The sequence below is a fragment of the Pocillopora verrucosa genome, chromosome 6 (genome assembly GCF_036669915.1).
Source record: "Pocillopora verrucosa isolate sample1 chromosome 6, ASM3666991v2, whole genome shotgun sequence".
NCBI classification, from domain to species: domain Eukaryota; kingdom Metazoa; phylum Cnidaria; class Anthozoa; order Scleractinia; family Pocilloporidae; genus Pocillopora; species Pocillopora verrucosa.
In genome coordinates this window covers 7,245,264-7,269,007 of record NC_089317.1, presented here as the reverse complement: position 1 = coordinate 7,269,007, position 23,744 = coordinate 7,245,264, and the positions used below count along the sequence as shown (strand labels likewise).

The window sequence follows — 23,744 nt, the reverse complement described above, 5'->3', positions numbered from 1 at the left end:
CAGAAGGGCAAAGGAACCATGCGTCCTATGACTCGGCTGAATTTTTTAGTCGCCGTTTACGAGAAAACGAAAGAACTCTGGTCACTTTGACTCTAAGAATAGATGAAGCCTTCCCAAATGAAGTTGAGGTGATCTCTGGGCAAAGTTTCCACACAGCCCCATACTTCATTATGCATACAGTCCTTTGTTAGAAGAAAACAATAGCGCAAACTATAGATTACCCTTGGGACTATTCGCTTTGTTTTTAAGAAGCCAAGGACGTAAAAAATCCTTCGATGTCGGGCAGCCAAATCCGTGCACCTTGCATAGTGCTTCTCAAACTTCACTGATCATCTGCCTCTATTTCAGCCATTTTGAAAGTGTTAGTTTCCGGGGCTTCTTGTTTAATCTGACTTCCGGTCATTTCTATTTCCGCTTACTCATCTTTTAGTTTTATTGAACATCTTTTAGTTATATAAGGTCACGCATGAATGAGTTTATTTTATATTAATGTATCCATGTTCGATATTTTGTCCGTAAAAGAACCTCATACCCAGACGAGTCACCCCACCTATCTTGTAAACGTGATCAAAATAAAGTAAGAAATTATATGGACAGTTGACTTACCCCACCTAGGCGGGTTACCTCACCAAACAACTGTATTTGCGTTGTGGAAATTGATTCAGGATACCTTTAGCTGGGGAATCTGAGATCTGCAGATATAATCTACTTCAAAAACATGGACTACATATACGTAAGTGCATTTCTCTATATGTTGCATGGGAATAATTTCTCAGCAGGGTTAGAAAGTGGTCTACTACGGTAATTCATGAATCAGTGTCTGAGATGGAATATGTTGCATTATTTCTCAGATTTCTTCGACAATCTTTTCAAATAGAATTCCAACCTAGAGTTAATTTGAAAATGTATCTAAACAGCTGGACTACACAAACATGCTATTTTCATTACAGTGACATTAGCAGAAATCTATAAAAGCAACCGAGCAAAACACCGAATGTATACACGAGGTTCATGCACAAGTGAGTATTTTCTTGCGACAGCTACATGTTTCGAACATTTTATGTGTGCGAAGATTTTATTTAGCTCACACTCACGTATTTACAACAACATTTATAGTTACCTGCAATTTGCTATAAAATTATGCCAGTGGGATAGATTATAAATTAAAGAACAATATAAGCGACGGGCCAATTTCAGCCAAAAACACGTCGACAGAGTTGGTATCTTTATAAACAGCGATTTGTTTATTTAGCACCCGAAAAAAAATAAACTCAAAACCTTTACCTAAAACGGTGGTTTGTTCTCTTAACAATAAAGGAAGAGGGGAATTTTTAAGTTAAAATTGATAGATTTAAATGAATCAAAACAGAAGTAGAGACCAAACACTTCGAGTTTTGTCCCAATAGCGTGTTATTTGCAATGGGAATACAGCAAAGAAAATAGCCGAACTCCGTGAAAAAAAAATAATAGACTCAAAAAAGCAGACCGATGACTACTGAGTGCCTGTTTTCATGGAGATGGGGAGCCCCAGGTAGGTGAAGTAACCCGCCTAACTGGGTAACCCGCCTGTCCACGTAATCCATTATTTCATCTTGATCACGTTTACATGATAGGTGGGGTGATCCATCTAGATGGGTTGCCCGGTCTGCTGGGTAGGGTAACCCTGTCAGCAAGGGGGCAACATTGCCATGTAAACGTCTCAAGGTCGGTTAACCCGCCCACGCGGGGCGCCGTTCATCTTACAAAAGGATCAAATAAGGAAAACAACAGCGAAACACGAGTGTGTTAAGACTTTGTACATTTCTTGGTCTTCCCATGCAGAGCTAAAACGTTAAAACATCAATTTTTACATCCACTTAGCAATAAAACCTCGACAGCGATTTTGTCACGTTTTTACTTTCAACTCAACACTACATTCACACGTTATGCCAAAGTGAAGACGTTGTACTGTCAGAAACGGTTAACGCATCGAGCTGTTGGCCAAAATCTCAGAGGAAAATTAATTACGTTTTTCTGCAACGGTTTTACGACACGTTTTTACGACATGTTTTTACGACACGTTTTTACGACATCTTAAACTCCTTAATTGCAAGTGTGATAACAACCTTGAGAAACTTCAGCCTGGCATCCCGGGGTTGTAAGATTGTATGTAAACGCTGGCTATTTTTAGCCCACGGTTAGGCGGGTCACCTCACCTACCTGGGGTCCCCCACATCCGTTTAAACAGGCCCTAGGGCAACGAAATACAGGTTGGTGGTTGATTACTATTAGCCTGGAACTTCTTCGACTGCAAAACTGAAGATATTATTGCTTACGTATTGCAGTCGGAAAAAAAAGTCGATCAAGTAATAATGCCAGAAGGGTCCAACAAGCATATCCAGGCACCGGACGTTTCTTGGAACAAGCCGTTCAAGGCCACTTACACTAAAAAGGAATGATTGGCTGGGTACCGTGGGAATTCACAAAGAAACAGCTGCTGAAAATTTGAAATTATCCCCGAAATTAAAGTACCATTTTGGAGTGAATTCTTGATTCTTGAGCAGAGCTACCCACAGAGGTGATTAAAAAAAACTCTCTCGAGCTGCATGTTGAACCTTCCCGTGGACGGCATGATTCACTGCCCCAAGGAACGACAGCCTTGTGGCAGTGAACGATTATTGCTTCTATCGCAGTTGCAAGTTCTGAGTAAGCAAGGCACAAATCCCTTTGAATGTACCGGTTCTGATTTTGAGAGAGCACATCCGTCATTATATCTTTTGGATTCGGATCATGAAGAGGACAGATACATTGAAATTGGGTGAACTATGTTCACTTTATTTCACATTAAGTATTGCAGTAGTATTAACACGCAGATTGTGAAATTGAGGACAAGCACTAGATCGTGTTTTTGTTTTTTAAAATTAAAATGATCAGTTACCATACTATTGTTTGCAAAAGTAAATTGCATTTTAAATAAACGCCGCCCTCGAATAAACATCGCACTTGAATCACGTAAATTTTAATAAACGCCGCGGCGTTTAATCGAATAAATACGATAAGTGAAAACACTTTATTAGCTCTATATTTAAGAGAGCTCCTTTGTAAGAAATTTTTATAAGAGTTGTTTACAGTCTGTTGGACCAAGTTCTATCCACCAATCTTTCGATGAAAGAATTTATAATTGGTGCCAATCCTGATCTTCCTGCAGCCAGCTAATTTCCCCAAGGTCTTGAAACAGGTAGGAAATCGAAAATCATCCCTTCATATCTGGGGCTCTTCTAACTCATCATTAAGTACTAGGCCTTTGCGGAATTAGGCATACGCCGGCACACATTACCATTTTAGAGTTATCCACAACAACTTTGTTTACCTCGCCCTTACTGTGTCCCCACCTCCCCCCTATTGTCCACCCCCCCCTCTCACAAACCTCCCGTTCAGGAAGCTTTCAGTGATCAAATTTCATTGAATGGCTCTGCAGTTCGCAACAGAAATAAAAAACAATGCCTATGAATGTTTTTTGTTTTGGTTTTTAATGAAAGAGAGACGCTCAAAACTTTGAAGTAATGAAAATCAAAGGGCTCTTGGAGCCAGCTCATTCATGTTATGGCTTAGGTTTGCATTGATTTCTTGGACTTGCTGAATATAGGTGCAGTTGAATTCGTTTATGTGAACTTTCAAGACTTTTGGAGTAAATTTTCTTTTATTTTTGGGCAGTTGTGTGATAAGCAAACTTGCGCATTCGTAGTGATGGGAATTGGAAAAAAGAGTGTGTGGGCTCGAGGTGGGATGGGCAGAGGTCATTAGGCAGACTACGCCCTCAGTTGGCTGCAATATATCTCATAACGCTGACTGTCGCAGTAATTATCTATTAAATATTCCTTGCCCGTTTCTTGATATCTTTTGTTTTAAACAAAGCGGCCATTGCATTTGATTTTTAACCAAGCGGCCACAATCGTTCCTAATAGAACTTCAAGTCTTCATATAATCTGATTTTCACATATTAATATTTGGGTAGTCACCAAAACGACGAGAGATAAAACCATCAAAAAAGTTGACAATTGGCCAGTCACGAGGGCAACGCTTCGCTTTTCCCTATAAAAATTCTCCGGTTTCTCATGTAAACCGATGACAATATAAGACACATATGTGAAAATCAGTGTGTGTACTCTTCTGAACGTTGAAAATATATCAAGTCGAAAGAAAGTTTTGGTCTTAGTTCGCATTTTTGTCAACAAAATGAACACATATCGGTTAAAAAGATGAATTTCTCGAAAATTGCGCAGGTTAAATATTCATTAGTGGCATCCATTAACATCCACATCTACTTTCAGTAAGTTGGTAAATTCTGTAAAGACATCACGCCAACCAACTCGCGCACAAAATGACAATACTGAATGAGGCTTGAAAAAAATTAAAAACGACTGTGATTAAGAGAGAGGCAAGGAATATTCCACAATAGTACAAATAATCGTGAAAGATGATCGCAGAAAAGCGCTTGCGTGACGCTCGGTATGTTGTAAGATGCCATGTTATCACGTATCAGACGAAAAAACAGTACAAATTCTCAGTTTGCATTTTGTACCCGGTCTGCGGTCCGTAATCTGCATTTTGCACAGAGTGCGAAGCCATCCAAGCGCTTGACACATAAAATTTCAATGACACGGCTGGACACGGTCCTCAAATAACTCCATATTTCTCTTTGAAATATACTAATTTTTCATTGGAAAATATTCTACCTTCATTTACAATCCTCAAGCGCTTCTAAAAGTGAAAAAATGCCAACGTTCTCCATTTCGCTGACCTTGTACACAGAGTGAGAAATTTTCACCAGACACTACCGGACACGGTCTTGAAACGTCCGGCAGTCTGACATTTTTCCATATTTCACTTTGAAAAATACCAGTTTCTATTGGAAGTATTTTGTCTTCATTTAGAATCCTCAAGCGCTTCTAGAAAGTGAAAAAATTTGAATATTGTCCTTTTCGCCGACTCTTCATAGAGTACGAAGAGATCCAAGCGTGACACTTAAAAAAATTTTCATCGGATTCTTCAAGACAAAATTCAAAATACTGTAAGGGAACTGTGAAATGACAAACGGCGAATGGATTTACCGTAAAACTGTTGACTATGTGTTCAGGGGGGCTCTTGAGAAAGACGATTTTAGAAGGTTTTAAGTGATCTGGGAATTCCGTGTTACAGGAAATTGGGTCGCGGCGCGCGTTGCATCAAGGTAATGATGTAACTGTAGGATAAAAAGAGGCTCCGGAAACAACAGTGAAATGAACAAATTCTCCCAAACTACCATTCTTTTTTATTATAATAGATTACGTATGCATCATTACAAGAATATTTCTTTCCAGATAGCAGGAAAAAGGCGTTTCTGGGAGACTTATCTTTTAAAAATTTCCCGGGGGAGCATGCCCCCGGACCCCCCTAGAGGTTCGGGCCTTCGGCCCTCAATTTTCAAGGGTACCTGCCTACTTTAAAGGCAGTGCCCTTCTACTTCAAAGTTGTTTAAGCTGTTAAAAAATATCCAAATAAGTTAGCGTCTCGTTCACTTCGATTGCCTCAGCAATACATGTAGCACCCGCAGCACTAATATCATTCCAAAACAAATCCAAATTGGTTAGCGTCTTGTTCACTTTGATTGCCTCAGCAATACATGTAGCACCCGCATCACTAAAATCATTCTTAGACAAATTCAAATTGGTTAGCGTCTTGTTCACTTTGATTGCCTCAGCAATACATGTAGCACCCGCAGCACTAAAATCATTCTTAGACAAATTCAAATTGGTTAGCGTCTTGTTCACTTTGATTGCCTCAGCAATACATGTAGCACCCGCAGCACTAATATCATTCCAAGACAAATCCAAATTGGTTAGCGTCTTGTTCACTTTGATTGCCTCAGCAATACATGTAGCACCCGCAGCACTAAAATCATTCTTAGACAAATTCAAATTGGTTAGCGTCTTGTTCACTTTGATTGCCTCAGCAATACATGTAGCACCCGCAGCACTAATATCATTCCAAGACAAATCCAAATTGGTTAGCGTCTTGTTCACTTTGATTGCCTCAGCAATACATGTAGCACCCGCAGCACTAATACGATTGTAAGACAAATTCAAATTGGTTAGCGTCTTGTTCACTTTGATTGCCTCAGCAATACATGTAGCACCCGCAGCACTAATATCATTGTAACACAAATTCAAATTGGTTAGCGTCTTGTTCACTTTGATTGCCTCAGCAATACATGTAGCACCCGCATCACTAAAATCATTCTTAGACAAATTCAAATTGGTTAGCGTCTTGTTCACTTTGATTGCCTCAGCAATACATGTAGCACCCGCAGCACTAATATCATTCCAAGACAAATCCAAATTGGTTAGCGTCTTGTTCACTTTGATTGCCTCAGCAATACATGCAGCACCCGCATCACTAATACGATTGTAAGACAAATTCAAATTGGTTAGATTCAAACCAGTTCCAAACGACTCCGATAAATGCGAGTGAAAATCGCTTTTTTCTCTTTTACATTCGTTGATGGCCTCCAGTACAATTTTTGCACCACGGCCTTTATTTTTGTTGACTTCATTTGTTAAACTCTTTACAAGAGCCACAACTTGCTCCTCGCATTTCATGGCCAAAATTTCACATGAAAACAAAAGTATTTGTTTAAGTTCCACGAAATACCTTGGATCGGAAACTAGTTCTTCAGGTTTCATTTCCTTGCTTTGAATCTGAGAACAAATGAAGAATGCTGCAAAGAATTCTTGAAAACTTTTATGTAAGAAGGCATAATGCAGTGTTTGTCTCCGTTTGCTGCCACCAGGCTGCACTGACAGAAATCCAAATTCAGTCAGGTCTTCTGCATGGTTTCTCACTTCACTTTCATTAAAATCCAACTTATCGTCAAGTAAACCATTCAACGCTACCTTTCCAAGGTGATTCAATTGCGGTTTGTAATAATTTGTCAAGTCTTCGATCGTTTCTAGTAGTCCCTTCCTTTTTCTATATCTTCTCAAAACACATTCAACCATATCCAAGTACAGTTGAGCTCTACTTTCGGGGAGTGTGCCCTCAAACTCTTCGCATAAAAGGCAAAGAAGTGCTGTGTTTAGAGGATTGGCCGCTATTTCTCTCAGGTTTTTATCTCGCGACATCCGTTGCGAGAGCTTGGTGGCTAAATCCGGCCTTTCTTTAAAGTACTTGGTGACAAATCCTCTCACATGCTTGTCAGTGAATCCTTCGATCTGAAGCAGCGCGTCACAACATTTTCTCACCTCTTTTCCAGCTTCGTGTCTTGCTGTTGCAACTATGTGGCATCTGGGGAGTACTTTTCCTTCAATTAATTCGGAAAACATCGACAATTTACTGGACGGTAACTCATCCAATCCATCCAATATCAATAAAACGCTGGACTGATTTTCACGAATAAACTGAAAGAATTGTTGTTTGACTTCTTCATTGATGTCTCGGGGCAGAAGCTGATCATCAATGGCTTCCCAGACGTCAGAATGGATGTCTCGACATTTCAACAACAATACCACTTTAAATGCTGTTGAGCCGCAGCCCTGAGGTTTTTGCTGTTTTGTTGCCCAGTCGTAGGCGTACTTTTTACAATAGGTGGTTTTTCCCATACCAGGTTCTCCTTCAATCAACACTGTTCTCGGCGCTGAACACTCTTCATACGGGTCTAGTATTGACGACATGTCAACAAATACGTCAGTGATTTCTCCTCTCGTTTTCTTTCTTCTGACCACTTTGAGCCTTGTAAAAATATTGCCAAGAAAAAACTGAAACTCTTCACACCATGGAAATAATGAGAGCCATCCCTCGCGAGTCTTGTACAGCTGGCGAATTCCATTGATAAGCTCAGTTGGATCAAAAATACCTAGCAGTAGCAAAATAAGTAAGAAATCTAATGAATGCGGCGTTAAAAATTGCGGTACCTCTCTGGTATTCGGCACCGAATTTAAATATGCGAATGAGTAAGATACCGTTGCCAAAGAAATTACTTGGACGATGTAAAAAGTTTTAGTGTATGATTCATGCCTACTGATTAAAAGCCATTCAGAGTATGAATTCAGTTGAACCTATTCTGTTTCTTCGGCTTTAGCGGTGTCTAACAGTGAAACTCTGGCGTAAAATAAATTACTCGGGAGATAGATATTCATATCATTGGAGCCGTAGTCTGAGCAAGGCTTTTTCTGGATATAGTGAGACTACGAACTAATAAATGAAAACGAAATAACGCCTTTCTGCCATCTTTGTCACGCGGTTTCATCAAAAATGCCGCAGAAAACTGGAGGCTCGCCTGCGATGAAGTGGGAGGTTTTGCCAACAGTCTTTTCCTCAGGAAATGTAAAATAACCACATACATCTTATTCTAACTCATTTTACTCAAGACGATACTCATTCAGCTATTTTCCCATGTAGAATTGAATACTCCACAATATGAGCGAAGGAAGGGTTTACTTCTTTTATTCAGAAATATGCGGATCACATTCGATGCTATTAGGTATTCGGCACTGAATTTAAATAAGTGAACGAGTACGACACCATCGCCAAAGAACTTAATTGGACAATGAAAAAAGGTATCAATGCATAATTCATGTTAATTTAATGACCAAAGGCCATTTAGCTTATAAATGCCGTCGAACCTACTCTGTTAATTTCTAACACGGAGCCGAACTTAATGCCAATATTTTCTTTAAAACGGTACTTTATTTTTATATCGTTCTCCATTCTAATATAAATGTAATGTTTCTGGGCTAATTACGGGTGAAAGTTTAAATAAATGAAGGGAAGGAAAGCACACCAGAGAGACTATTCCAGAGATTGTTTAAATTGAAAAACTGAATCTCTTTAAGATAGGATGATCTCTCTTACATACAGAACATGTTTACTACGACTAACTATTGTATAATTCATATGACCTTCATCCTTGCTTTCTCCCACAGGGGCTGCCAAAGTACACAGCTTTCCCTTCACTTCTTTAAGTTCACTGTCCATCTTTGCCATTTCGCTTCTCATTTTCTCAAGAGACCCTTTTGTGGAATAACATTGGAACTTTTAGTCCGAGTGGGAGTCACTTTATTCATTAAAAGTTAACTAAATAGATCCTTTTCCCTTCCTCTGTGTACTTTTTTTATTCTATACAACATTCTAAAAAACCTTATGGCCCGGCTTCAGCGGTTTCTAATAGTGAAACTCAGGAGATAAATATTGATTTCATTGGAGCCGATAGTCTAAGAAATATTTTTGTCGGTAAAAGCGACATTGTAAGAACTAATTAATAAAAACCAAAGAACGCCTTTCCGCCCTCTCATTTCTCCCTATGTCCTCAACAAAAGTAAAACTAGTATAAGACAATAGCCTTCTAAGCTAAATATGTATGAGTGTTGTCAGAAAACTATCCAACACCGTGAGGTAGCCTCACATCCGTGCCATCCCATTCATCCCACACATAACCAAGTATCTTCATTTGTAGCCAGGGCAGGTTGGAAGCCAGGGTGTGCTCTTACAACAATACATGACCTAATAAAATGTTAAATTGGCCGACATCACGCGAATAATGTGGTCATGCTCAAAAGATGTTTTAATAAATCCCTGTTGGTAGGTCAGTTTATCTGTGAGTAGCTCTTTCTAGTAACCAACCTTCATCTGCGCTTTTTTCCACTGTGGTCGCCTGGCTACCAAGCGTCTCTAAAACCTCCTTCATTTTCATCTCTATCTTCTCAGTTGTGTCTCTGAGGTCGTGCCTCATCTTTTCTAGCGAATCTGGAAATGTAAGAAAGATAAGCGCAATTTCATAAGCACATTTACACCACAGATTCACGTTTAAGTGTAGACAAAACAATGAAACGTATATCAATATCTAGTCGATTCCGAATAGATCAAACTCAATAGGACGCTTAGAAATTACAAAAATGCACTCCAGCAATTATACGCGAGCACCCACGAACAGAAAAAATACTGCCGATGAAAACAAAGTGTGAACATTTGGGTTAATTCTTCATTTTTCACACATAACGCTAGAATAACGTTTCAAGTATGTGACTAGTTCCGTCCTCAATGAAAACATCCTGAGTAACCCGACACGGCGGTGATTCAAAGCTGGAGAAATCTAGAGACCCGCCTTCAATGAAGTGGGAGGTTTTGCCGACAGTCTTTTCCTCAGGAAATGTAAAATAACCACATACATCTTATTCTAACCTATTTTACTCAAGACGATCCCCATTTAACTATTTTCCCATGTAGAATTGAATACTCTAATACGCCAGGAGGAAGGATTTGGTTATTTCATTCCGAAATATGCGGGTCACATCTAACGCTACTAGGAAGTTAGGTTCATTATAAGAAAGGTAATACTAAAATAAGACGATAAACTATCCCGACTACGATGATACATATGTATGAGGGCTGTCAAAACACCATCAAATCCGAGAGGTAGCCAAGGCAGAAAATCTCAGATTCCGTGGCATCCCACACATTACATAGAATCTTCGTGTAAAGCCAGTGCCAGTATTGACCAAGGTGTGTTCTTAGACTAGTAAAGTATGCTGTGTTGGCCGACATCCAGCGCTTACCGTCGTAATGCATGAGCTGCGCTATGTACCCAAGAAAACAGCGTCGCTCTTAATAATTTTTTTTGCTGTGAGTAGCTCTCTCTACCAACTAACCTTGTACGCTTTTTTCAGCTGAGGCCGTCAGACTACTCAGCTTGTCTTTCACCTCTTTGACTTCGATCTCTATCTTGTCAATTGTGTCTCTCGTGTTATCCAGCGAATCTGAAAATTTCAAAAGGTATGCGCATTTTCATAAGCAAATTTATATCGCAGCTTCACGTTAGGTGCAGATAAAACAATGATATGTATATCAATATCTAGTCGATTCCGAATAGATCAAACGCAATAAGACGCTTAGAAATCAACAAATGCACTCTAGCTGTTGTACACGAGTACCCACGAACAGACAAAAATACTGCAAATGAAAACAGTGTCAACATTTGGGTTAATTCTTCATTTTACACCTAACGCAAATATCCCTTCCAAATATGAGACTAGTTCTGACAATGATGAAAACATCATGAGCTGACCTACACTACCGTGTTAATTGGAAATATATACTTTTGTAGCCTTCTGATTCATCCACATTGGCAGTGGATAATGTTTTACTTACTTTCAATTTCTTCAAGCTTGTCTTTGATGCTGTCGTCGTCTTTCTTCCATTGTTTCATCAGTTGACGATAGTGCTCCTCGATATCTGGATCCATGCAGTCGTGCTCAAGATTGTCGATTTCAGCTCTAAAATGAGCTCCTCCGAGTCTTACCAAAGCTTCTCTTACTTCCTGCCAGTAAGCACTGAAACTGCTGTCATCCACAGAGGCTTGAGAAGCATGGCCGTATACAGTGTTCCTGTAATACTTGACTCTGGCGATGTCATCTGCGATGCTTATGTTTGTAGCTAGGGGAAGACGATCCCATCCATTGGCAGGAGGGCCCAAACCACAGATATTTCTAAGAAGCACCGTTAGAAGTGTGATATCGAAGGCTGCAGAAGACACGGGTGCGTGAGTAGGGTACAACTTTCCCCACTGCGTGGGATTCAGCACTTTCTTCCTCCCTTTGTACAGTGATTGCAATGTGGCGTAATGCACTGAGGTACTTCCCAATACTGTATATAGAGTCGCTGGTGGATGTATTGTGTCAAAAGTGGACCTAAGCACCTGAGATCCAACATCCACCAGGAGGCGGCATAGCCTTGCATAGTTGGTAGTCTCTTTCGTAGACGCAAATGGCGAAATAGCCGTAGCCATAATACTAACTTTTCCAGGATGACCTGTCAAAAAGAGAATTGACATTAAGTAATGTTAATCAAACCCATTCGAAAAAAAAAACTCCCGATAGCCAATTGAGACCGAGAATGGTTTCAAATCGTGATGTCATTTTCTAAATCCTTTTAAGCAAGGAACACCAACGAAAGAACCTAATAAGAGATTTAATCTGAGATTTTTCATTTCAAGCCAGTTTCTAGATTAAGAAAGAGTTTTGTTTTTCAGTTTACAAAGTAACAACCAGAGACATAAACAGCAGAAATGAAACGCGATTTGAAAGGTTAAGGGGAAATAAGTTTTTTTTTTCCTCTCTAGGGCCTTAAACCCGGTCAGTTCTGGCTGGTTGACGTTTGATTCTTAATCATCATCATCATCATCATCATCATCATCATCATCATCATCATTATCATTTTATTTGATAATGCAGGTAGCAAATTGGCAGCCAAGAAGGTTGATGTGGACCTACATATCATTAAAATAATTAAATGATATATACTATACTGCTAAAATAAAAAACTAATCTAAAAAGAGAAACTTAATCTTATAATTTAGGATTTATTATATCTAACAAAATTCCCCATTTCGCCTAAGAAGTATCTAATAATAAAAGTAATCACAGTTGTACCAGCATTAATACAAAAGCCGCACCCGTTTTTACTACTTCATGCAGCATCACAAAGATCTGACCATTGCCGGCGTAACCATTATACCTAAACCTTAAAACCTCCATAGCTCCAAAACGATGCACAAGCAGACACAAATATATAAACTACAGTTAAAAATCAAAGCAAGACTGCACAACCTCCATTTACCACCCTGCGAAGATCACTGCTACAACTTGGTCACTTGAAACATAATTGCAAAAGCATCATCTATCACCATCCCAACAAGAACAAAAACTACACAATCACAAGCAAACTACATAACCATAAGCAAACAACACTATGTTAAGAAAATTTTCGTCAATATGGGAATCACGCAGTTACACTACACTGAATCATGCAGTTAAACTGCACTGAACTGTTTGAATTGACAACTTTCTCGATAATATTATCAGTGCAATGGCCTCTGAAAGTTGTAGTATTGCTTGTTTTAGGCTACATTTCTGAAACATTGCATGCTATATTTTAATTTGTTATCTTCAGATATTATAAAAGAAGGTACTGACTCGAAATATGACATGTCTTTCAGTAAACTTAATTCACACTTGGACTCAAACTTCTTGAAATTTATACTCCTCATGTCAGCTTGGTGTTGCTACTGCTAATGTACAGTTGTTGTTATGGTTATTAGTGTTTAGTCAAAAACACTGAAAACTTGGATGTCATAAATTTGAACAAAATTGGTATGCATGTAGCATTTATTTCTCCCAAAAGAATTACCATAATTAAAGTTATGCAGTCATAATGTCCATAATATAATGTCTATAATGTGATGTCTGTAATATAATGTCTGTAACATAATGTCCATAACATATAGTGGGCTTTATTTTTTCTTGTGCTTTTCGAGGATTTTGGTAATTTACAACACTCAAGTTTAGGCCCCTAGAATTTGTAAAAAAAGAGCCAAGCAGACCAAAAAAAACTGGTTTTCAATTTCAGAGAAAACAAAAAAAGAGCTATTTTCATACACTTTTCATTGGACAAAAATAAACAGCCTCTCTTGGCCATTTCCTGCAAAGTCAACTTTCAGATTACTGTTTTTTAAACAATTTAGGGTCTCCTTATTCCAAAAATTCATGAGTGGGCTAGATATGAAATATATTTAAATTTCACTATTTACACATAGGTCAATATGAATAGGTCATGATGGTTTTGGTTATTTTTACCATCTCGTAAAAATTGCTCTTACCATCTGATGAAATATACTTTTACACAAATGTTTTGGCCGTCAATGGCTCTATATGTAATGGTAATTTATGAATATCTTGAACATGTTGGATTGTTTACATGATCTTCGTTATTCATCCAGCTTGGGTTAGATTTTGTGCTTTGACGTCCATGCTACAAAAATTATTAAAAGTTAAACCTCTCCACACAAAAAAAATAATTTATGCAAAATCACCATGGTAGCCACTAATTGCCGAAGGGTTCCTTAAAGGACTTAAGTTAGGTTTAACTTGGCAAAACCTTAATGATAGACACTTTGCATGAATGTACTAATTTCCCATGCAAGACATGCAAGCATGGGGTGATAATTGCCAATCCATATGTACTTTGCCAAGGATGGAACCAGATCTCTGCACAAGATCTTCCATATTCCTGTATTAGGAGGGGAGCTTAAACTTTGATTTTATATGAATTAATAAGTTTTAATCAATGACCCAAAATTGAGTCTCTCAAATGTTAATATTCATAAGTCAACATACAGTTGAAACACTTCAAATACCTAGCTGCATGTAATCAGTAATTAACCCAGCAGTATATCAGAAGGACCACCAGAATTTCAGCAACATTTTCTAAGAGTATTTCCACATGTTTGTAGCCAAACATAATCATGCAAAACCATCGATCACAACATAATTAAATAGGTCATTAATATAATGTATAGTTCTTGACATAACATTACCAGGCAAAATAATTAATACTCACATGGATATAAGTGAATTGAGAGCATGCAGAATTCTAAACATATGCAAACAGGACACAATTATTCCCAGCAAATAAATTATTAACCCTTTAACTCCAACATCAAATTTGTAATTCTCCTTACTCCCAACCATACAATTCTTATAATGTTAGTTCAGAGAATTCAGTATTGGATCAACTTATTATCCCCAAATTTATATTTTTCTTTACTCTCATCACTTATCTGCTTGATATTGTGTTGATATTGTGTTGATATTGTAAGGAGAAATTCTGTCTTGGTCACTCATGGCAATTAAAGGGTTAATAAAGATTGACAAAATGAAGGCAAGTTTCAAAAATGAGAGAAAAAAAGAGCAGCAAGTCCTCCTACCTTGTATAGAATTTCCTGGGTTTGAGAAAATAACCCTTGAATCAGGGATAAAGTCAAAAAGTCTGAAAAGAAAAGCAGCAGAACAACACTGAGTTGCTATAAATCAGTTGTGAAAGACAATGAAAGTCACAAAGAAGGGCACTAACAGGTGCCCCAAGGTTATCAGTGGTATTAACCACAACATTATATAATATCAAATTAATTTCATATTATCAGCTGAGTTGATAATGTAAATTCACCACTGTGATGAGTTTAAAAGCTGACAATTCCTTAATGTCAGCCCAATTGCTCTGATGAAAAGGCTAACACTCAAAATGTCATCTTTTTAAACCTTATCAACTCAATTGATAATACTAAATTATCCTGGTATACTCTCCCACTGAGGCAGCACCACAGTTTCTTTAGAAACTTACCCCCTTTATTTATAATATTAGCAGTGAACTGTAATCTGGAGAGCTTTGATAATTTATAGATTACATACATCTACTAGGCTTCCCTCCTCAGGGAACATCACTCTAGCTCATTAACTGTTCAAGGAGAGCTAAGAAACAATAGCTTAGAATTCTAAACATATGCAAACAGGACACAATTATTCCCAGCAAATAAATTATTAACCCTTTAACTCCCACATCAAATTTGTAATTCTCCTTACTCCCAACCATACAATTCTTATAATGTTAGTTCGGAGAATTTAGTATTGAATCAACTTATTATCCCCAAATTTATACATTTCTTTACTCTCATCACTTATCTGGTTGATATTCCATTGACATTGTAAGGAGAAATTCTGTCCTGGTCACTCATGGCAGTTAAAGGGTTAATAAAGATTGACAAAATGAAGGCAAGTTTCAAAAATGAGAGAAAAAAAGAGCAGCAAGTCCTCCTACCTTGTATAGAGTTTCCTGGGTTCTAGAAAATAACCCTTCAATCAGGGATAAAGTCAGAAAGTCTGAAAAAGGAAGCAGCAGAACAACAGTTACTAAATATCAGTTATGAAAGACAAAGACAGTCACAAATAAGGGCACAAACAGGTGCCTAAAGTTATAAGGGGTATTAACCGCATCATTTTATAATTATATCCAAGTAATTTCATATTATCAGCTGAGTTAATTGATAACGTAAATTTGCTACTGTGACGAGTTTAAAAGCTGACAATTTGTTGCTCTGACAATGGGCTAACACTCAAAATGTCATATGTCATCTTTTTAAACCTTATCAACTCAGTTGATAATACTAAATTATCCTGGTTTACTCTCCCACAGTTTCTTTAGAAACTTACCCCCTTTATTCATGTATAATTATCACAATTCAACTGGAATTAAAAAACATAACAACAACAACAACAACAAGAGTTAGATTTTGTGCTTCAATATGCTACAAACATCATCAAAAGTAACCTCCACATGAGAAAAAGTAATGAAAGTGTCCGCTTTAAATCCTAATGCAACTCATTCACAGCCAAATGTTCCACCTTTCCACCTAATCAAGAAGTTGATAATTATAAACACGGATGTTTTCAAGTAGAAGCCTGTTGTGAGCTTAAGCTTGCTATCACCTTTCTCCCAAAAATCATATGGATGGTTACAAATACAGAACCTTGCATAAGAGCAAGCAGTTGCATCCTATACTGGTCATTACACCTGTAACAACCAAAGCAACTTTCTAATCATTAGATGCATTTCAGCTGCAAGGTCCAACATAATGAGACATGGTGTCAAACACTACTGAAGGATGACAACATTCAATTTATACTCCTGAGCGTAAATTCAAAGGATCAAACCACTGGTTAAAGATTGATGCAAATTTAATTAGTGGCCTATCTTCCTACTTTAACATTATATTTTATATTCAAAGCAAACTGATATTCATGAAAAAAAGAGAATAGCCCATAATAACATTAACATTTTTCATTCCCATGAGAATAAGACACAAAAAATCCTTACATATATGTCTTATATTAAAGAGGGAAAAATGAAAAAAAAAACATATATACCTACCCTGTTAAGATTTCCTGCCTTCAAAAAATCACAATATGAGCAGTCAGAAAATGATGGACATTTAATAATTTCTGAAAAAGAAAAGCATAAAATAAATATTAATCAAATGTGAGAGATATTGACAGTCACAAAAATTCCATTTAAGGTGCTATATTTATTCCTTTAACTCCCATGAGTGACCAACACCAAATTTCTCCTTACAATCAACCAAATAAATGACAAGAATTAAGAAAAATTTCAATTCAGGGATAATTAGTTGATCCAATACTAAATCCTCTGAACTAACATTATAAGAATTGTATAACCGACCGTAAGGAGAATTACAAATTGGATCTGGGAGTTAAAGGGCTAAGGCAGTAATTGTTGCTATTGAACAGTGTAATGAACTGAAGGAAGCTTTAGGACAATCTGAAAGACATAGATGACATAAGGCTGTTTCACTTGATCATGCTCAAAAGGGGTTGTTGGAAAATAATTGAACTCAAGAGGAATCCTAAAATGGTAAAACCTTCAGATATTTCAATTCATGGATACTGCATGTGTCTGCTAACTTCAGAATAGAGCAGGTTGAAACTGGAAACTGAGGAAATCTAAATATGTAAATATATGTCATTCGACAAACTACGAAGGAAAACATTGATAGTTTTTTGGAAACTTAGCTTCGAATTGGCTGTTGCATAAATTTAACATCTACAGACTATTCAGTGGTTCCTGTTACTAGTGAAGTAAAGCTATATGCTGAAGCACAAAGAAAGATTGCTTTGGGATTAGAGTTCAAATGCTCAATAGCCTCTTCAGTGCACACTGAACCTCATTCGCCATTTTCTTTCCATCCCACCCTCCTCAATGGTTATTTGTTATAGAAATATTCCCTATCTTTTTGGGTTTTCTGTATAAGTAATCCTCTCTGTAAATATTATGTTTTAGCACTGTTAGATTTATCTGCTTATATGCACCAAATAAGAGCCACATTTTGTGGAAAATTAGTTAACTGTAACTAAGACTGGAAGATTTGTCCCAAACATTACTTAATTGTAGTCACATGTCCTAATTGGTTTATCAGATTGAATTTAAAGGCACAATAATTTTGTCGAAAAAATATCATCGATAAATAATGCCTAACACGAGTTCTCGGAAAACATACTGAATTGAAGAAGGCTAGTCATTCCCTAGCGACGGAAATCGAACTGTGAGTAAAGGGTTTCGCTTTCAGTTTCCTGTCGCCTACGAAAACAGCAATTTCCGCCCTCACTGATACGCATTACGTGTTCCAATCTTAACTAAAGCATTTCCCTGTCCCTTTAATCTAGATCAGTAACAACTGCTAGAGATAAAACAGCTGGTCTGAGTGCAAAACAGACTCTTACTAAAGTGTGAAATTTAAATAAAGTGATCTTTTAGTGCGCATCAATTCATATTTCATGAATCTTCTTACCCTTCAAACCAAATAATTACACCCGGAGCTCGTGAAGAGGCGACGTAATCGTCCTGAAAAAAGAAAAAAAGTAGCTCATTTATCAAGTATGTCTTCACCATACACTTATTTTCAAAGGCTTGTGTTAAAATATTCGTAATCATACGCATTTACGCGAGAGAAATACTGTGAGTCAACAACAGGTTATCAAAGTTAAAATTACGGAGTGAATAACTTTACTATTCTGTCTGTACCTGCTCTTTCTTCGGGTCAACTCTTCTCATGGACAGCAATGTGAGTTGAAATCAAGTTCCTTATCGCAAGATCGCATACAGAGTAGAACTTTGATCACATGGAAATTCAACTGGGAACCCAAATTTACAAATTGAACGAAGGGACCTCATAGGTCACGTGTGCAAACCAGATGTCTACATACCTTTAATTGAATTTTCTTCCTTCAAGATGTGGCATGCAAGAAAGGGATGATGTCAAGATTTCTGAAAAAGAGAAACACAATCACCATTTAACCGTAAAAAAGAGAGAGTGGTACACTATATAGAATTGATATATTCTTACTTTCTCCATTCTTTAAAATGGATTACTAGGATTGATTGCCAGTCTAATAAGTTACGTGTGCAGCAGAGGTGCACGTGGTTAAGGTATGCAACACTAAACACGATCTATAGATATTACTTGTATGTGAGTCACACCTGTCAAAATTTTCCTGAAACCAGCAAACAATGCACAATCAGACAGAAGTTCTTCAGGATCTTTTTCTTTCCAAACAACGGTCGGTGCGTAACAGTGAGAATAAATAAAGCAATAAAAATTTGCATCGAACTTATTTAACTGTGGTGTAAGTACAATTTAAGTCTTCCAACTCAATGTACGACTTAAAGCAGAAAATGAGTTTTGCTTGAGAAATCAGCCATCTCTCCCAAAAGGATCCTGTTTTTCAAACCATATATTTTTAAAGTTGAATTGACCATTTGCATGACCATTTGGGCAGAACCACACAAAGCTAAAAAAATGAGAACATTATAGTTTTTGCATATCGTAAAGCTCCAAGATTAATCCTTCAAGCATTTCATCTTTAATCCATGTCAATATTTTAATTGATTATTGTCTCTCTTCTATTTTACCAGCTTTCTTATCAAATATATTTTATTGAATCCTTCAAGTTTAGTTTCCGCTAATATGTTCAAGGTATAATGTCTCGCAGACGAAAAACATTACAGACTACAATAATGATATTTAATGATGAAATACCCGAGTCAGATCTCCATGCCTCCTTTCTTTCTTTTTTATTTTTGATTGGGTTCTTCCTAAGAAGCTTTATTCACTCTTAGATGTAACTCTGTTTAAAACAGTTAGATTAGAAGCTTGAGATTTCTATCGCGTGATAGTTGAACGGTTGGTGCATAACAGTGAGAATAAATAAAAAAATAACAATTTGCATCTTACCGAGTTAACTCTGTTGTATGAAATATTAAATTCCCTCTTCCAAACGCATGACTTAAATTGGAAACGGATTTCCCAGGGAAAGTAGCCGTTTCTCACAAAAGGATCCTGTTTTTCAAACCAGATATTTTTATCCTCAAATTTTGTTTAGTATCATAGAAGATAATTATCTGCTGAAAGTCATTTTTCACGATTATCTGGGCAGAACCACAGCAAAATAGCTTCACATGAGTCTGCATATTCTTAACTCAAAGATGAATCCTTGAAGCAGTTCATCTGCAATCCACGTATATATTTTAGTTGATTATTTTCTCTCCTATATTTTTCCATCTTTATGATAATTTATTTAGTTGTATCCTTTAGGTTTAGGATCAGTTGGCGCGGCATTATGTTAAAACTATGTGACAATGCGTTTTAAATATAATTCGGCTGATTGCCCACAAAATGCGTAGTTTGTTATGTACCCAAAAGCAAAAGATTTAAGGTAACTGACAAAGACTACGAAGTCTACCGATAAATCAAGAGTCAGAGAAGAAGACTTTTACTTGAAAGCAAGTCTCAATTGCAATATACAAATATTGCGTCGCGAAAGTCAACTAATTAATTAACCACAAAGTCATTCATGGCTGACTAACTTACAAACTTTCCAAAACTTTTTCTTGTTGCGAAATGATTCAAAGACATCCAATAACAATAAAAAAGACTAAGAAAGAGTTTTATTTGACCATAAAGGTAACACATAAACGATTTCACTTGCTGAAAACAAAGTTAAACTTTTACTGATGTATTAATCTCAAAACAAACAACTTTGCGGGGAAGTTGAATAAGAAAACTTCAATCCAGTTGTGTTCACGATCAAAACGCAAATACCTCCCAAATTTTTCTTCCAGCTTTGTTTGAAATGAAGTATAAGAGTTTTTATGAACTACTCAATCGACTTGAAAGTGATGAGAAAACTTAGAGACTCAGAGCGAGGCCAGTTGACAACAGAGTGAGACAGGAACAGCCAAATTAATGGCAGCCACGAGGAAATTGCTTTTGTATCTGAACTCATTTCCAGAACTAACATACGTTCATTGGTCCGAACGAATCAGAGAGACAAAATTTTGCTTTTACCTTTTTGAAGTGCCCTTTAATAGTCGTATAAAGGTAATTAAATCTCAATTAATCACTGGTTGCAATTGAACCTACAATAAACAAGCTTAAATTAAATGTGCAGTATGATCATAAGCGTATAAAACTCCAGTTTACGTTGGACGATGACAGAACGAAGTAAAGTAGCCATACAAGGTGTAATTTAAGGCTCGAATAATAACTTAAGTTTTCCTACATTTGGTTTACCAGAACCAAAGTGAACCAAATTATCATCGCAACGTACAAATGATCCAAGACTACGCAACAACATACCGTGAATCAGTCCTTGTCGCGCCCAGAACTCACGCATGCATGCATTCAAAGATAATTTCCATAATAAAAGACTCACACAATCTCTAAAACATTTTCGGGAACATTCACGGCTAGTGTTCTGCCGCAAATTTTCCAAGGTATAATGTCTCGTGCAAATCTTCGCAAGGGTGTAAGCTCCCTTGGACGCGGAGCAAAGAAAATATCACAGACAACAATAATATCTAATAATGAAATACCCGAGTCAGATCTCCAAGCCCCTTTTATAATTCTTTCTTTCTTCTTTCTTTTTGTTTAAGCTCTTCCTGAAGCCTCTTCTGACTCTTAGATGTAACTCTGTTTATAACAGTTAGATTAGGAGCTCGAGATTTCTATCGCGTGATAGTTGAACGGTCGGTGCATGACAATGAAAATAATAAACAAAACGATTACAATTTGCATCTTACCGAGCTAACTCTGCTGTATGAGCAATTAAAGTCCAACTACCAAACGTATAACTGAAAGCGGAAACTGATTTCATAGGGAAAGTAGCCGTTTCTCACAAGAGGATCCTGCTTTTCAAACCAGATAGTTTTATCGTTAAATTATGTTTGGTATTCTAGAAGATTATTACTCGCCGGAGGTCATTTTTCATGATCATTTGGGCAGAACCACAGAAAAATAACTTCACATGAGTTTGCATTTTATAATCTCAAAGATGAATCCTTGAAGAGATCATCTGCAATCCATTATTCTCTCTCTTATATTTTCTCATCCCTTTAATAATTTACTTTGTCTTATCCTTCGCGTTTAGGATGAATTAATTGGCGCGACATTATTTGAAAACTATCTGACAATGCTTTTTAAATATAATTCGGCTGATTACCCACAAAATGCGTAGTTTGCTATGTACCTAAAAGTAAAATACTAAAAGTAAGCGTCGTAGACTACGAAACCTAACGATAAATCAAGAGTTAGGGAAGAAAACCTTTGCTTGAAAAGCAAGTCTCTTTTACAATAGTTAAAGACTGCGTAGAAGATCGAGAAATGCAAAGTCTTACTTTCAGTTTCGTAAGCATAACATCTTCAAAACTAATTAAGGTTTCCTGCATTAGCATGGTGTTGTCGCTAGTGAAGATCACAGGACAGCTGTTAAGAAAATTTGGTCGCTGCTGTCAAAGTAAAAATAGCTTTGTCGAAGCATGCAATCAGCATTTCAGCAAAAGCTTCCTGACTTTATCAAATATCAGTCGCAAAAGTCAGTTCAATAACCGCAAAGCTATTCATGGCTGATGGACTTACACACTTTCCAAACCTTTTTCCCGTTGCGAAGTAATTCAGAGACATCCAGTACGAATAATAAAGACTCAAATGATTATAGTCCTATAGCTAAGAAACAGAATCAGAGCGAAGCCAGAGATCGTGACAGGAACTGCCAAATTAATGGCAGCCACGAGGAAATTTTTTCTGCATATGAACACATTCTCAGAACAAACATACGTTCATTAGTTCGATCGAATCAGAAAGACAAAATTTTGCTTTTACCTCTTCGAAGTGCTCTATAATGGTCGTATGAGGCTAATTCGATCTCAATTTGCCACTGGTTGCAATTGATGATAGTACAATAAACAAGCTTAAATTAAATGAACATGCAGTATGATCTAAAACGTATAAAACTCCAGTTTAAGTTGGACAATGACAGAACTGAGTAAAACAGCTATACAAGGTGTAACTTAAGGCTCGTCTAATAAGTCGAGTTTTCTTACAATTTATTACCAGAGCCAGAGTGTACCAAAGTATCATGGCTGACTGACTCAAAAAGTTTTCGAAACCTTTCTTGTTGCGAAATGATTCAAAGATATCCGATAGACATCAAAATGACTCAACTGATAGGAATCCTTTACAAAAAGTAATTGTGTTTCCAATCCTCAAGTTTCAAATCATCAGGTTCCCTAGCTGAAGCCAAAGTTAAACGTTCAATGCAATAATATCAAAACAGAGAACTTTGCGGAAAGTTGAAAAGGAAACCTTTAATCCAGTTGTGTCAAAGATCAAAACTTGAATGCCTCTCAAATTCATTGTCCACGTTTTTCGTGTTCATCCAGAAAAAAAACAATTTGAAAGTGATGAGAAAACTGACAGCCAACTTGTTTCCCGTTTGGTGATCAGTTGACAACAGATCGAGAAAGGAACGGCCGAGGTTAATGTTAGCCACGAAGATATTTTTTCCGTATGTACATTTACACATTTCAAAGCAAGCATCTGTTATTCTTCCAGTTAAATCAAACAGATCAAATGTTACTTTTTCCTTTTCTACGTGCTCTATAATGGTCGTACAGGGCTGTTTCAATCTCAGAATATCACTGGTTGATATTCGCATAATAAATCGGTAAGCTTTAATGTACAGTGTGATCATAGGTGTATTGGACTCCAGCTTAAGTTTAACAATAACATAGCCAAGTAAACAACGATAAAATGTTTCCTTTAAGGCTCGAATATTAAAAAAAATTTCTCACCTTTCATCTACCAGAGCCACTGTGTACCAAAGTATAATCGCAAGGTGGAAATGCTCTCAGACAACAACGTACCGTGAATCAGTTCATGTCGAATACACAAGTCACGCATGTAAGTAATTACCATGATAAAAGATTCACAACACTTCGAAAGAATTTTCTAGAAAATTCACAGCTGATGTTTTTCTGCGAACTTGAACAAG

The 23,744-nt window shown here is 37.1% G+C and overlaps 1 protein-coding gene across 4 annotated transcripts; it reads right to left on the bottom strand.

Moving 5' to 3' along the window:
- Window positions 1-5,312: 5,312 nt before the first annotated feature.
- Window positions 5,313-23,638, bottom strand: LOC131776782 (NLR family CARD domain-containing protein 3-like). 4 transcript variants are annotated; one of them, XM_066168548.1, is made up of 11 exons: window positions 23,545-23,638; window positions 18,621-18,681; window positions 18,206-18,258; window positions 16,771-16,841; window positions 15,661-15,722; window positions 14,774-14,835; window positions 11,161-11,820; window positions 10,662-10,769; window positions 9,637-9,759; window positions 8,916-9,026; window positions 5,313-7,870 (listed from the first exon to the last, which is right to left on the bottom strand). In XM_066168548.1, the coding sequence occupies exons 7-11, from the start codon at window positions 11,795-11,797 to the stop codon at window positions 5,502-5,504; spliced, it is 3,348 nt and encodes a 1,115-aa protein (XP_066024645.1). In that variant the 5' UTR covers window positions 11,798-11,820; window positions 14,774-14,835; window positions 15,661-15,722; window positions 16,771-16,841; window positions 18,206-18,258; window positions 18,621-18,681; window positions 23,545-23,638; the 3' UTR covers window positions 5,313-5,501. The 4 variants fall into 4 exon arrangements, with proteins under 4 accessions (XP_066024645.1, XP_066024646.1, XP_066024647.1 ...); XM_066168549.1 differs by lacking the exon at window positions 23,545-23,638 and adding an exon at window positions 21,496-21,543; XM_066168550.1 differs by lacking the exons at window positions 18,621-18,681; window positions 23,545-23,638 and adding an exon at window positions 18,439-18,566.
- Window positions 23,639-23,744: the final 106 nt, after the last annotated feature.